Below are 15,008 nucleotides of genomic sequence, written 5' to 3' on the forward strand. Positions count from 1 at the left end.
GCATTCCCCACCCTCACCGCTGGGAGATTTTATTCTGCTGCTCCAGAGCATGGAGGGATCTGTGGCTCTGAGAGGAAAATGGACGTACTTAAGGACACACAGCAGGAAAACGGAGTGGCTAAGGCTAGAACTCGGACCTCCTGACTCTAGTGCAGACCTCCTTTGAACTACACCAGGTCATCCTTGGTTACCCCCCAGTTACTAGAGGGGACCATGGACACCCCTCTGGGGGCTCTGATACCCTTGCTGAGGCCTCAGGCCCCTGCACGTCATAGGCTGGAGCTGCCCACTGTTCAGGGACCCGCAGCCTGGCCGTCTTCTTCTGCCTCTGTTCACCGCTGGAATGCCCCAGAGACTGGGGGTGGAAGTCAGTGCCCTCCCATTGGCGGTGACAGCAGCTCCAACAGACTCCTGCTTCCCAGGGGACCCAGGGCCCCTGTTTCAGGGCCTGCCAGCCAGGCGCCAGGCTGCCTGGGCACACTTCCCAATAAGTGCACCAGGGCTTCGAGCCTTTCTGGGAAACAGGCTCCCTCTGCCCCCGCCCCACCACCCCCATCCCCGCCAGCTCTGCTCAGTAGGAACTCTGTGGGGCCAATATGTGACCCGGGCATCAGGACACCTGGGGCCAAATCCCATGCTTGATCCCAGGGCCTTGGGGAACCTCTGCCCACTGGGGACCCTGCTTCTTCATCCCTATGATGGGGCCATGGCAATGACCGCCTACTTGGAGGACCGGATGGAGGGACAGGATTGCCTTGTGGTGGCGTGCGCTCTCTGTCCTAGGAGACATGCAGGCTGAAGCTAATGGGTGCCATGGTTCCTGCATGGAGACACCAATGGGCTATGGCACGGCCCTCCCTGGGGCCCTGTGACAGCCCTACGCTCCTAGCCTTTGAGCCAAGCTAACATAGGTCTGCAGGGGACAGCCAGCCAGTGCAACCTCCAGTCCCAGTCTACCCTGGGGGCTTTGTCCATTGCCGCTTCCCCACCCTAAGCAACCCCTCACACACTGCCAGCCTCAGCAGCCTAAGCAGCTACATGGTCACCTAGAATGCCAGAGCCCAGGCCCTCCCAAAGCCATCTGTGCTGCAGCAGAAACCCACCCCTGACTGGCCACCTCGGCCCCACTCCAAGCCACCCTCAGCTCTTTTTTTCTTTCTTTCTTTCTTTCTTTCTTTCTTTTTTTCTTTCTTTCTTTCTTTCTTTCTTTCTTTCTTTCTTTCTTTCTTTCTTTCTTTCTTTCTTAAATATGTTTTATTGCTTTTTCACAGAGAGGAAGGGAGAGGGATAGAGAGCTAGAAATGTCGATGAGAGAGAAACATTGACCAGCTACCTCCTGCACACCCCCTACCAGGGATGTGCCCGCAACCAATGTACATGCCCTTGACCGGAATCGAACCCAGGACCCTTCACTCTGCAGACTGACGCTCTATCCACTGAGCCAAACCGGTTTTGGCCACCATCAGCTCTTGCCTGGATTATTCCAATGGCCCCCTGGCTGGCCTTCCTTCTTCTACCATGGACCTCTACATTCTACCCCCACAAAGTAGCCAGAGCGGGTCTAGGAAGGCCTAAATCAGATCAGGTACTCTATTCAGAACCTTCTAACAGAGCCTGCCCATCTCACCTCAAATAAATGTCAAAGACCTTCCACTGGCCTATGAGATCCACCTTGTCTGGCTCCAACCCATTTTCACCCTTCCTTACCTCCCTGACCTCATTTCCTACTCTGCTCCATCCACACAGTCCTCTTGACAATTTCTCACACACATTTCTACCTCGGGGCCTTTGCACTTGCTGTTCTCGGCCCAGAATATCCTTCCCCCCACACCATAACCCGGCTTGCTCTCACTGCCTCTGCTCCAACCTCACCTCCTCAAAGAGGCCTTCTCAGACCTCTCAATCTAAAATAGCATACCCTCCCGCCTAGACGGCATTGATCACTGGTTAGAGTGCCGTCTCATGCACTGAAGGGTTGAGAGTTCGATTCCTGGTCAGGGCACATACCCAGGTTGCAGTTTCTTTCTTTCTTTCTTTTTCTTTTCTTTCTCTCTCTCTCTCTTTTTTAAAATATATTTTATTGAATTTTTTACAGAGAGAAAGAGAGAGGGATAGAGAGCCAGAAACATCGATGAGAGAGAAACATCGATCAGCTGCCTCTTGAACATCCCCTACTGAGGATATGCCCACAACCAAGGTATATGCCCCTGATCGGAATCGAACCCGGGACCTTTCAGTCCCTAGGCTGAGAGCTCTATCCAATGAGCCAAACCGGTTTCAGCCCAGGTTGCAGTTTCAATCCCTGGTCTGAGATATATATGGGAGGCAACCAATCGATGTTTCTCACATCAATGTTTCTCTCCCTCTCTCATCAATGGAAAAAACATATCCTCGGGTGAGGATTTAAAAAAATAAAATAGCACATCCTCCCTGTCACTCTCTCTCCCTTATCCTGCTTCATTTTGCTGTGCAGCCCCTGCATCTCTGACTTACAACGTACCCATTCACAGACAGGCCTCCTCCAGTCTGGAAGCTTCATGAGGCCAGACCTTTGTGTGCTGATGTCCATCCCCAGGGCCTAGAAGAAAACCCGTGTCTAGAGACCGTTTGCTAAATGGATGAATGCATTGCCCTATTAAGGGTCACCCAAGCCTCTGAAACAAACTCTGCATGCAACTTGCCATATTCTTTCCAACCTCCTAGCCTCTGTTCATGCTATGCCCTTCTCCGAGAATCCCTCCTTCTCTTCAGTTTTTTGAAAATATGTTTTCATTGATTTTTTTTTTTTTTTTTTATCACCTGGAAGGAGAGGGAGAGAGAAACATCTATCGGCTGCTTCCTGTACACACCCCAACTCAGGATCGAACCGGCAACCTGGGCATGTGCCTTTATCGGGAATCAAACCAGTGACCTTTCGGTGCACAGGACGGTGCTCAATCAACTGAGCCACATCACCCAGGGCCCTCTCTTCGGGTTTAAAGGCCAAATTCAAGCAGAGCCTCCTCCGGGAAGCCTCCCCTGCCAGCATGAGGCCAGGCCCTCAACACCCTACAGCCCCTCAGTCTGCTTCTGGATTCTGAAAGCTCCCGGGCAGCCTGGGGTGCCTCCCCTCCGCGGGGAGGGGGCCTGTGCAGCCTGAGCGGTCACAGATGGGAGGGAAGAGAGCAGGAGGGGCGAGTTCTTGCCCTGGGCTGGGGGCTGGGGACAGGCTTCGCAGCGGCTGCCAGCCTCCCAAGCCCAGCTGGTCCCTGAAATGTGGGGCTGGAAAATGTCAGGCTCAACTCTGGTCCATCCTCCAACTCTTCTCTGCCTGGGGGGTGGGGGGGACCATTCCGGGGTCACACTCCCCCCCAGTAGCTCAGGGCCCTTTGGAAGGGAGTGGGGGCAGCAGGGAACAAACAGAGGAAAGGGACAGCCCTAGGCCTGTACCCCCCCCCCCCCCCCACACACACCCTTCTCATGCCCGGTGACAGGACATTTAATAATAGATATTTGGTGCCGCTCAGAACTCCAAATGTCCTAATCGCCTCCCCTCCCAGAACCAGTTTCCATGGAAAAATCATAACAAAAAGCCAAGGAGGAAAGGAGAAACCCCCCCTCCCGAGGGTTCCCTGCCAAGGAGAGGCAGAGAGGGAAGGTGCCGGAGAGCGGCAGCCCCGGCCTTCCTCTGCGGCCAGAGCGGCCTGGGCAGCCGGGCGTGGGGGCTGTGTCTGCTGTGTCTGCTGGGCCGGCAGCGGGCGGCAAGGCCAGGGCTCTGGCGCTGGGGCCTGGCTCTGCCCTGCCTTCCTGTGTGAGCTTAGACTCAACATCCTCCTTCTGAGTCTTCAAGTTCTTCCCACTCCAACCCCCGCCCCAGTGAATTAGATAGCCGCCATCAAGGTGTTCACAGGTGTTCAGGCTGCTAGGGAGGGGTGTGCAGGCTAATCCTTCCTCCTGTTCCTGATCCCGTTCCTCTGCCAGAGGGCAGACCAAGCCTACAAGGAACAGGGGCCTCGCGGGCCCCTCCAACTCTAAGACACTGACATTTGAGGATTCGGTGCGAATCCAAGCCTGACATCCTAAGAATTCAGCACTATGAGATTCCCACAGCTTTCACATCTGAAGAATGACACATTCAGAGTGTCTGGCATACAGAAAGCACTTAAAAAATGTTAGCCACTGTTACTGCTATTCCAATATGCTGAAGGTCTGATTTTGACAGACAAGTCACTTTCTGTTTCCTGTCTGGATGTGGTGATAGTTGTCACATCTGTCAAATGGGTATCAAATATCTGAGGGCAGTAGGCTGGACCCCAAGTCAGCTTTGAGGCCAAGGTGGGGAAGCCCTAGAGAGTTGCTGATCATCAGGCTATGCTTCGTGGACCTGGAGGAAATGCCGAGAGGTGTGGGAGGCTCTCACAGCCCTGGCGCGCCCCCCCACCCCACACACACACATAAGCAAGATGTATCCACAGAACAAAGCCCTCTGCTTACCCTCATTCCCAGGCTCCTGGTCTTTACAGCTCTTGCATAGACCTGCCTTCCTCTCCCTTCCAGCCACACGCCAACTCCTCCTGTTCCCTTGGCTGCCCTGTAGACTGATCTTCTAGAGCACATGTGTCAAACACAAGGCCCGCGGGCCAAATCCAGCCCGCCAGGCCTTGCAATGTGGCCCGCACCGCGCTGTCATCACTGCACTCCGCTGTCAGTTTATGACATTGTCAGTTTATGACTGTTCAGTAAACCATTCGGCCTGCGATTTAGGCTGGATTTTAGATTTTGGCCCCTTCTCTGATTGAGTTCGACACCGCTATTCTAGAGCCTCAAAGAGTAGACAAGTCCCACCACCCATTGAACAGATGGCAAAACCAAGGCCCAAGATGACTTTCCAGTCTTACACTGGCTCAGAGGCAGAGCCAGGCCTGGTACCCAGGTTCCCTGCTCCCAACAAATGGCGGGGGTAGGGGTGGGAAAGGAACAGGGGAGGGGAGAGAACAGCGTGTGAAGGGCGAATATGAACTCAGCTAGGAGAGACTTCCACATAGCCCGGGGCCAGGGCTGGGGCCTCCTCTGCACCAGGGCAGCTCCTGGCCGGGTTCACACTGGTTTCTGCCCCATCAGCAAAGTGTGAAAGCCTCTTCTCTCCGCTTACTCCGGAGCCCACACCACACCATCTCCACCCACAGCCCAGGCAGCGCCACTGGAGCCCTGGGCCAGAAACAAGGGACCATTGTCTGCTCCACGGAGACCCGCAGGAGGGGGTGCACAGCGCTCCCCATCTTCTTGGAGAGGACAGACAGCAGGAGGGATTTAGGCTAGAGGATGGGGATTGGGGATTAGGAGATGGTGAGTGTCTTCTGAGCCAATTCAAGTCCACCAGGTTATACTGAGGCCAGGACTGCCTAGCCCAGTGGTCGGCAAACTCATTAGTCAACGGAGCCAAACATCAACAGTACAACGACTGAAACTTCTTTTGAGAGCCACATTTTTTAAACTTAAATTATATAGGTAGGCACATTGTTATTAACTTCATTAGGGTACTCCTAAGCTGGCCTTTGCTAAAAACTCAAGGGGCCAGAGAGCCGCATTGTGGCTCGTGAGCCGCGGTTTGCCGATCACCGGCCTAGCCCTGTGTTCAGAAACCAGTAGGTAGTAGCAGGGAGGAGGGGCCAGGCTGGTCACCAGAAGCTGCTGGAGGAGTAGAGCCTGTTTTCCCCTCTCCCTGCCCCCAGGAAGGAAGTGAATGTACTAGCCGCTCCCTGTGCAGGCCTGCCAGACAGAGACCACTGCCTCCATTTTACAGAAAGGGAAAGGTGAGGCATGGAGCAGAGGTGACTAATCCAAGGCCACACGGGGACTCAGAGCCAGAGCTCAAACCCTGTCTGCTCCGATAGGCTCACCAATCTCTCCCCTCAGAGGGGACGCCACGCTGGGCCTGGGGAGGTGGGAGCCTGGGAAGGCAAAACAGGCTTAAGAGCTTGGAGAGAGCTTTCACCGCGGGCCCACTGCACAGGCCCCGGAGGGCAGGGGGACCCTGAGCTCCCGGCTGAGGTCAGGCAGGCAGGGAATACCAGGTATACCAGGAGCCAATTCTGCAAAAACTCCCACCTCCTCCCTGGATCTCAAGGCCTCTTCATATGAGTAACAGCCTCCTCCCCCCACCCCCACCCAACCCCAGTCTCCCGGAGTCCCTTGGTTCACCCCTGCTCTCTCCCCTAATTTAGTCTTCAAGGCTCTCAGAGGAGATAATTATATAGGAGCGAGAGCTGGGGAGGGGCCTGGCAGAAGCTGCCCTGCTCTCACCCTCCCCCAGTCCCATGCTCCAAAGACAACAGGCTCTGACGTTAGGGGCACCTGAGCTGCCTTACTGGGCTCAGAAGGAAGGACAGGCCCCACATGTCCCCTTTTCCCATTCCCTGCCTGCTTTTGGTCTCCGTGAGACACCAACCAGAGCCAGGACCAGGGGAACTAGAGACAAGGAGAGAACAAAGAGAACGAAAATTCAGAAGGGGCGTGAGAGCGCGGGGAGTGACCAAATTAGTCCAGCATTTAGCGGCTCCAGGCTCTCAGGCAGGGAGCTCAGTGGGAGTACAGGTCGTGGTTCAACAGCCCTGGGGCCATCCTGGTGCCGGGGCCAGACCCCAGAGCCTTGAATCTAGCAGCAAGCACTTGGAACCTGTTTGAACCCACAGCCAAAGCTCCAGGGGAACCGGAAGCCAGAGGAAGGGGAACGCATCTCAGAGTCACCAGGAGGGAGCCGGGGCGGGGAGAGGATGTAAGCAGAAGGATAATGGACCAGAACCTCCACCCCGACCCACAGAGGCGATTCCTGCCTGTGGGGGTCCGAACCACGCTCAAACTCTCAAGGCTGCTGTCTGCTGAGCTCCAGCCGCCACCGCCCTGGCCCGGCCCTCCCCTCGAGGCCCCCATTCTAATCAGAAGAGGCTCCAGCAAACCTCAGGCCCAAGAGTGCCCCAACTCCAACCCATGAGTCCCCCCAAATGTGGCATCACCAGCTGGAGACATAAAACCACCTTGTCCACAGTCCCCCTGGTTTTTTAATGGGGAGGGTAAGTCAGAGAAAGGCCAGGACCATCAATGTACTTTACAGAGCCCTCGCTACTCCTCCATAAAATAATGCCTGTGTCTCCTCCCCAGGCCCAGGGGCAGACCTACACTTGAATCTACCAGAGGAAAGCCACTGGGGGAGGGCAAACCCGTGCCAACGGTGGGCTCCCAACCCCAAACGTCCTACGAGGGGTCTGGCTGATACGGCAGCAAGCCTCTCTAGAAAGTTCCATCACTCTCCCACCTCCTGGTGTATTTAAAACAAAGAACCAGATAGGATCTCTAAAGTCAATCCCTGAAAAATAGCTAAAGGACAAGATTAAATACACCCTGTGTAATTATCGCCCGGAGCACCTTGGAGCAGGTAAGAACCTCAGAGTTAGCACTAGCAGCGGCCTGAAGCCCCTGGGGCCTGGATAGGCAGAAGCCCTCAGTCATTAGCCCTCTTAAAACTGCCTGAGCACTTCCAGAATCAGAGGAGCACCCTCAGACCTGGGTTCCTGCCGAAGGAGCACTGCAAAAGGCTCCTGCAGGAGTCAGGGCCCATGGCCTCCTCTCAGCCCACCCCGCAGGCCCCCCTTGGAGGACTCACCACCTGCGGCTTGCTGAAGCACTTGCTGGCCGGGGCAGGCTCTTCTGCAGTCCGGGTTACCTCCGGGGGCTTGGCCTCAGCAGAGGGCGGTGCAACCACTGGAGTCAAGCATGGCATATCCACTGGCACTGGCCCTGGCACCGGGGCAGGCAGCTCGCCGGAGCGCAGGGTCAGCATGTACTGCTTCGTGACGTCCTCGAGGGAGGGTGCCTGCAGTGCGGGGTGGGCTCGGGCAGGAAAGCCCACGGGCTCCGGCACAGCCACGGGGGGGCCGACGGAAGCTGGTGGCTCGGGCACCACGATAGGTGTGAAGGTGGCAGGCACGCTGGCATGGCGGACGTGTTTGGAGGAGGGTCGGGCCTGACGGCCCTCCCCTCTCGGCAGCTCCTGGTGACTGCTCCGGGCTGGGCGCTTCTTGGAGCCGCGGCGGATGAGCTGTGGGGACAGGACGTCGGCCAGTTTGGGGTCAAGGTGGAAGTCGTGGTGGGCACTGGGGCCGGCAGACAGGGGTTCGGGCAGAGCCACCTCGGACTGTGCCCGGCCCCTGGCAGGACTGGGCTCTCCTGGTTCCGCCTGTCCATCTGCAAGAATGGGCTCACTGCTGGACGGGGGCAGCACCGGCTCCACCTCTCGGATGGGCTCCCCGCCGGGGCCCTCAAACCCAGGCCCTGCCAGCTCCCCGCGGCGGCTGGGGTCACTCAGAGATTTCTTCTTGGGGGCTTTGCCAGTCGCCCTGTCGTCCACCACACGCCCCAAGGCACCGGGCTCTTGGACGATGCTCTGCATGACCTCCTTGCTCTCTTCACTGCCCACAGACCAGTCACTGTGGCCGCTGGTCAAGCCCTCGTCCACAGCTGGGGCTGCTGGAAGCCCCGTCTTGGGGCTCAGTGAGCCCAAGAGGTTGCTATCCACGGAAAACCCCGAGGGCTCCTCGGAGGCGGTGGCCCGGTGGCGCTGTGGGATGGGGTCGCTTAGAGACCGGTAGGCCTCCCCGGCCTCCCCATTGCTCAGTTCAGCCCCGCCAGGGCCTGAAGGGGGGACTTTTCGTCTCCGGCGGAGGGCACCTGGTGTGGGAGGAGCATCCGGAGCCACCAGGGACCACCCTCCCACACCGTCTTCGGTCCCAGGGAGTTGGTTGGTCTGGGACGAAGGCGCGTGAAGGGGTCGCCATACCCCTGTGGTGCCCAGGCTGCAAAAGGGGTCCGTGTCTGCCCCAATGCCCTCATCCGTCAGGCTGGATTCAGGGCCGGAGAGCTCCTCCTGGGACCGCTGCCCGTGGGTCACGTCCCCTGCCCACTCAGGGCTTCCAGGGGGGACATCACTGCCATCATCCTGCTGGGCACCCATGCGCTGGATCTTCTCAAAAACCTGGCGGGCCTCCTGGACATACTGATCCTGAACAACCAGGGGCAGCGGGTCCTCCTCAGCACCTGGGTCTGCCAGCAGGAGCTCAGAGGAGCTGGGCTTCAGGGAACTGGTGCGGGGCTGACGGCGGGCCGTGGGCTTCTCAGAGCAGGTGAATGACTTTGTCCTCCGAAGGGTGGCTGTCAAATCCTTGAGTGTGGGGCGGGTGCCGGGTGCAGCCAGGGCTGCCGGAGCCATGGGCCCCAGGTGCCCCCCCATGCCACCTGCTGATGGTGAGTCTCTGCCATCTAAGGGGCTACTCCCAAGGTCCCCGGGGCGCCCCGCAGACTTCCGGACCCTCAGCTCTGAAAGGTCCGAGCGCAGGAAACTGAGCAGCGTCAGGGTCTCGGAGGCAATGTCCGGGTTTGACAGGGACTTGCGCTGCCGCCGCTTATCCGACTCCAGTCCTCCGTCCCTCAGTGCCCTCGTGGCGCCGACGGGTCCCTTGGTGCGGGTTCGAGTCTGGGGCCTCAGGAAGAGCCCTTCTCCAGCTCCAAAGCTAGGGGAGCGGTACACACCCCAGCTCCCGGGGCCCCGGCTGGCCCACAGGTCCTCATCCTTGAGGGTCTCGGTGCTGGAGTAGCGGCTGCTCCTACAGGAGCCCGACGGGCTGGCCAGGTAGGTGGGAAAGCTCACCTTCGCCACTCGGAAAGCTCCCCCCACGGGGTCTGCCGGAGACCGAGGGCCCTCCTGGGGGGGACCCGGCACACCAGGCGGCGAGGCCGCACCCCACTCCGGGGGTCCTTCCTCGCTCGGGGCTCTGGGGGATGTGGGGGGCTCCAGGCTTCTGGCTCCCCTCACCGAGTCCATGCTGCTCAGACTTAACTCACGACTGTCCGGTTTCCAGTCCTCCTCCACGGGGGCGCTCCCGGGCCCGGGCCCGGGCCCCGGCCTCCCTCTCCGGCGGCGGCCGCCCTCGCCATCCTGGTCCTCTTCGCTGCCCGAGGAGAGGCCTCCGCGGCGGGCCGGGCTCCGCGCCCCGGGCGGCGGGCCCTCCTCTTCCTCCTCGCTGGAGCTGGCAGCGCCGCCGCGGACAGGATAGGAGGCCATGGAGGAGGAGGAGGAGGAGGAGCAGGAGGCGCGGGAGGCCCGGGTCCCGGCCTGCGGTTGGGAGAAGCTATGCCAAGAATGTAAACCATCCGCCGGACGCTGCGCCCGCTCCTGCGGCTGCTGCTGCCGCCGCCGCCGCCCCTCGGTCCCCGGGCCGGGCAGCGGCCGCGCGGGGCCGGGGCGCAGGCCCGCCAGCGGGAAGCACGTCCGCGGGGGCGGCGGCGGCGGCTGCCGGGGCTCCCGGGCCGGGGGTTCCCACGCGGCGGCGCCGTCGGGGCTGGGCGCCCCCGAGGCCTCGGAGTCGGCGGCGCTGCTGGGCCGCCGGGAGCCGGGGCCGCCGAAGAGCTTGCGCATCTCGGGGACGCTGGGCCAGGCCCCGCGCGCCGCCGCCGCGCCTTCGGCCGCTTCGTCCGCGGCCCCGGGGGAGACACCCCCGTCCCGGGCCCCCGCCGCCGAGTCGTCGTCGTCGTCCGTCCGCCGCGGCGGGTCGAAGCGCCGGGAGAGCTGGCGCACCGACGGCGAGAGGCTGCGGAGCGGGCGCGGCTGCGCGGGGGCGGCCGGGGGCCCCGCCGCCAGCTTGGACACGCGCCGGGAGGGCTGGCCCGGGGCGCCCGCGGCCGGCCGGCACGAGGCGCGGCCCCGCTGCCCGGCCGCGTCCGGGGGCCCCTCCTTGGGCGCGGGCCCGCCGCCGCCGCCGCTCCAGCGCTCCAGCAGCTTGAACGAGACGCTGCGATACAGCGGGGGCCGGGGCGCCCCGTCCGCCATGGCGGGCGGCACTCCCTCCGGGGGGGCTGGCCTCGGGGAGCCACGGCCAACCCCCCCTGCGCCCCCGCCCCCCGAAGGAGCGCAGCGGCCGGGACCCGCAGGCCCGGGGAGCGAGTTCGCGGGAAGGAGGCGCAGAGGCCACGCGCAGAGCTTTATCCGCTGCGGCTCAAGTTTCCGCGGCCGCGCGCGGCTCCGGCTCCATCCCGCGCGGCCCCTCCCGGCTCAGCGCCGACCCCCCGGCCCGGCCCCCACCCCGGCGGCCCGGGCGACCCGGGGCATCGCGCGCGGCCCAGCCCGGCCCGGATCCCTTCCACGGCTCCGCGCCCGCCCGCCCGCCTCCCTCCCCTCCAGCTCCCGCTCCCGCTCCGGTTCCCTCCCTCTTGGCGGCTCGATCCTCGCTCCCTTTTGTTGCAAATAAACTTTGTGGCGGAGGAAAGGGGGCGGGGGGCGGGGCCTCCAGCCCCGAAGAGGGGGTGGGCTCCCCGCGCGCGAAGGGCTGGGAATCGGGATGGGGGGAGGGGATGGGGAGGAGCCAGAGGAGGGAGCGAGACCGCTAGCACGACCCCCAGGGCCCCGGCCGCCTCCGGAGGACTCACTCCGAGCTCTGCGCGTGGGCAGCTCCGCGGACCTGGGGCCGGGACGGTGCGCCCACTGCGGCCCGACCGCTTTGGCGCGGGAACGCCTCCAGCCCCGGGACCAACATGGCAACCTCGGACCCACCCGCCCGCCCGTGCACACCGCAAACCGACACTCAGGTACGCGGCTCTCCGGGTCGGGAAAGGGGCCGGGCTGGCCGCCAGGGGGCGTGGTGGGCGCCGCGGGGCGGCCCCGGGCTTCGGCCGCTCCCTGCCCCACCCTTTCGCCACCACGCCCTCCTTTTGGGCCATCGGAGGAGAGTCTCGCTGTGACGGCGACCCCGTCCAGCCCCCGGGCCCCCAGACGCCCCGCCACGCCCACCCCTGCGGCCGGTCCAGCTCCGATGTCCCCCCCCCTCCAACCCCCAACCGGTCCCACGCCTGTGGCCACGCCCCGCCCCTCTCAGGTTTCCAGCCGCCCCGCCCCCGGAGCGCCCCGCCCCCGCGCGGCCGCCTCCGCCCCCGGAGCGCCAGGGTGCGTGGCTCTTGCGCCCTCTACCGGCCGGGTGTGCGGGGGTGGGGGAGCCCTCCCCCCTGGAAATCCTGGACAGGTAGGTCAGCACCCACCACCCAAAACACCTCGGAGGGTAGGAAAGATCACCTCCTTTACTTCCTTTCAGTTGCTTCCTGGTTCCTTCAGGAGCCTTTTAAAAACTAATCCCTTTTAAAACTAAAACACAGCGCACTCCCTCCTTCGGCCTCGCGTACGAAAGGAGCTTCCACAGGACCGCCCTCCACTTGCCACAGCCAAACCTACACTCCTACCTGCGGCTGCTCCACCCTCCTGGCGGGGGAGGTGTGGATCTCTTCTCCCTCCTGCCTCTGCCCCCAGTCTGGTTTGGCAAGTCTCACAACGCCTCGCAGGGAATACTGGGGCTTTCCCTTCCCTGCCTGCCTCTGCCAGGTCCCATTCATGTTCCCTGGCCCAGCGCAAATGCATGACAGCTCTGCACCGGAGGGACGGACGAATGGGGATTTATGCAGTGTCTTGGATGGATTGGTAATATTATTTCATTTGTTTTATTAATTCTTGAGCCACCTTGAAGGTAGATATTATTACCCCTTCCATGGGTCATGAAGGTAAAGCACACAGAATTGGATTATTCATAACCTTTTATGCATGACACATTCTCTGCAATTATTTATTGACTTCCACGAAAAACCGAAACAGCTAGGACCTTTACAGTATCCTGCACCTCATTATATAGTCTCCCCACCCATTCTCCTACTGCACCACATCACCTCCTGTGCCCATCATTCCCTTTTTATATAGCTTTATTGCATCTGTAGGTTTCTTTAAAGTATACATTGTAATTTTAGTTGTTTTTAATTTACAAAAAGGGATATAATTGCTGTATATAATTTTGGGGACTTGTTTTTACTTAATATTATGCTGCTGATATTTACCCATATGTTAGTGGAGTGCATTCTGGCTGCGTGAAATATTCCAATGTGTGAATGTAGCATTCATCTGCTCTCCAGTGGATGGGCACTTGAATGTTTCCAGGTGCCCATCCACTGGAGACTAGTGCTGCGCTGAGTGCTGTGCACACTCCAGTGCACATTTGCAGAAGTGCTCGGGGCAGTGGGCCATGTGGCTACTCAACATGAGTAGGCATTATCAAGCTAGAATAGAGTATCTTTTCTGTTTTTCTTTTCATCTTCACCCACGTATGTTTTTCCGTTGGTTTTTTAGACATGACACGTTTTTGTGCAATATTTTGAAATATAGATGTGAGAGAAACACATTGGTTGTGTCCTGCACGCCCCCTGATCAGGGCCCGGGCCGGGGAGGAGCCTGCAACCAAGGTAGTGCCCTTGACTGGAAACAACCCAGGACCCTTCGGTCCACATGCTGACACTCTGTCCACTGAGCCAAAGCCGCCACGGCTCTTCTGGTGCTTCGATTTTCTGCATTTCCTTTTCTAAAGTGCCTCTTTGTGCCTCTTACCCATTCTTCTGTTGGGGTATAATACTTTGTGGTACTTCCTGAAAATTCTGCTCTAACCTTTCCAATGCTCAACACCCTAGGGGGAGCTAGTGGTTTTTTACAGGTAAGGAAACGGAGGCTCAGAAGTGAAGGGGTTTGTTAAAAGACACGGGCTTAGTGACAGCCCTTCTTTACTGAGCTAATGCCTCCTGAGGCCACTGGGCTTCAGCTAAGAAACCTTCTCGGCCCTTCACGCTCTGCAGGGATCCTGTGGTCCCCGCATCTGCTGACCATTCCATGAGCTTATTGTCTCCCTGGGGAGACCTTCTGTGCCCCTGGCCCTCTGGATGTTTTTCTGGACTCTTCTCTCCAATTGTAACGATCCAGATGTGGTTGTGGTCATTTCATTCTTGTCATTCTCCATCAGACTAGGAAGTCCCCGAGGACAGGGAGCCACGACCAGCATGATGCCCGGAATACAGTAGGTGCTCAATAAATGTTTACTGGAGGAATTGTCTGTTTCCTTGTCTGCATCCCCAGCCCCTGGATCCTTTCTGAGGGTTGTTGGGTCTGGGTCTGAGCTGCCTCAGGGTTCCCAGCACCACCACCACCTCCAAGGGGCACAGGGAATGTTTGATAAATGAGTGAGGGAGGGAGGAGGCAGCTGCATCCAATGCTGGGGACAGATCCAATGCCCCCAGGCCTTTCCTGCTTTGGAGATCTCCCCAAATCAAGCCCTGGTTTCTGATTCTGGCTCCCCCATGTTGGCACGCCCCTTTTCTGCACCCCCCTTCCCCCACCCTCAATTGCTGACCTTCTTCCCTGAGCCTGGTCTCCCTCAGAACCATCCTTTCTTTACTTCACCCATCACTTAAACTTTCTTTCCTCCAGCCCTCCCTCCCTCACCCACCTCCACTGCCTCATGCCATCACCATAATTCAGAGACACGTCCCCCCTTCCCCCTTCCCCTCTCCGGTCCCCTAATGCTGGTGTTCTAGGACTCTGTTCAGCCCCCTTCTTACTTTCTTCTTCAAGAAGCCTATCCACCCTCTCAGATTCCAGCCAAAGGTGAGGTAACCACGCCCCAGGCTTTTCCAAAACCCTTCCTGGATATCTCCAGTCCCTGTTGATCCTAGCTCCCCCCAGGTGGAGGTCTCCACCCCAGTTCAGGACACCGCCTGGCCTCCACCCAGGTCTGTTATCTCAGGATGGAATCTGAGTAAAGGGGTTTGTGTGGGCTGTGGGTAACAAAGATTTAAAAAAAACAACACACCACTAGGGCTTAAAAAAAAGTAGATACTTATCTCATGCAAAAATCTGCATTAATGGCCCCACACTGGAATGGTCAAAGACCCAGGCTGCTGCCCAGCTGGCATGGCTCAGTGATTGAGTGTCGACCTATGAACCAGGACGTCACAGTTCAGTTCCCGGTCGGGGCACATGCCTGAATTGCAGGCTCGATCCCCAGTGTGGAGCGTGCAGAAGGCAGCCAGTCAATGGATTCTCTCTCATCATTGATGTTTCTCCTTCCCCCTTCCTCTCTGAAATCAATAAAAAACATATTAAAACAAAACAAAACAAAAAG

General features: G+C 59.4%; 1 protein-coding gene across 1 annotated transcript in view; it reads right to left on the reverse strand.

Annotated features, from left to right (window-relative positions):
- The window catches only part of ARHGEF17 (Rho guanine nucleotide exchange factor 17), a 57,451-nt gene extending 46,476 nt beyond the window's left edge, over positions 1-10,975 (reverse strand). The window contains exon 1 of the mRNA XM_084893364.1: positions 7,640-10,975. Coding sequence (XP_084749490.1) covers positions 7,640-10,858 — 3,219 coding nt within the window. The 5' untranslated portion in view covers positions 10,859-10,975. The remainder of the gene's footprint in view (positions 1-7,639) is intronic.
- Between the last annotated feature and the right edge of the window lie 4,033 nt (positions 10,976-15,008).

Source organism: Pipistrellus hanaki (genome assembly GCF_964339955.1).
Source record: "Pipistrellus hanaki genome assembly, chromosome: 9".
NCBI classification, from domain to species: domain Eukaryota; kingdom Metazoa; phylum Chordata; class Mammalia; order Chiroptera; family Vespertilionidae; genus Pipistrellus; species Pipistrellus hanaki.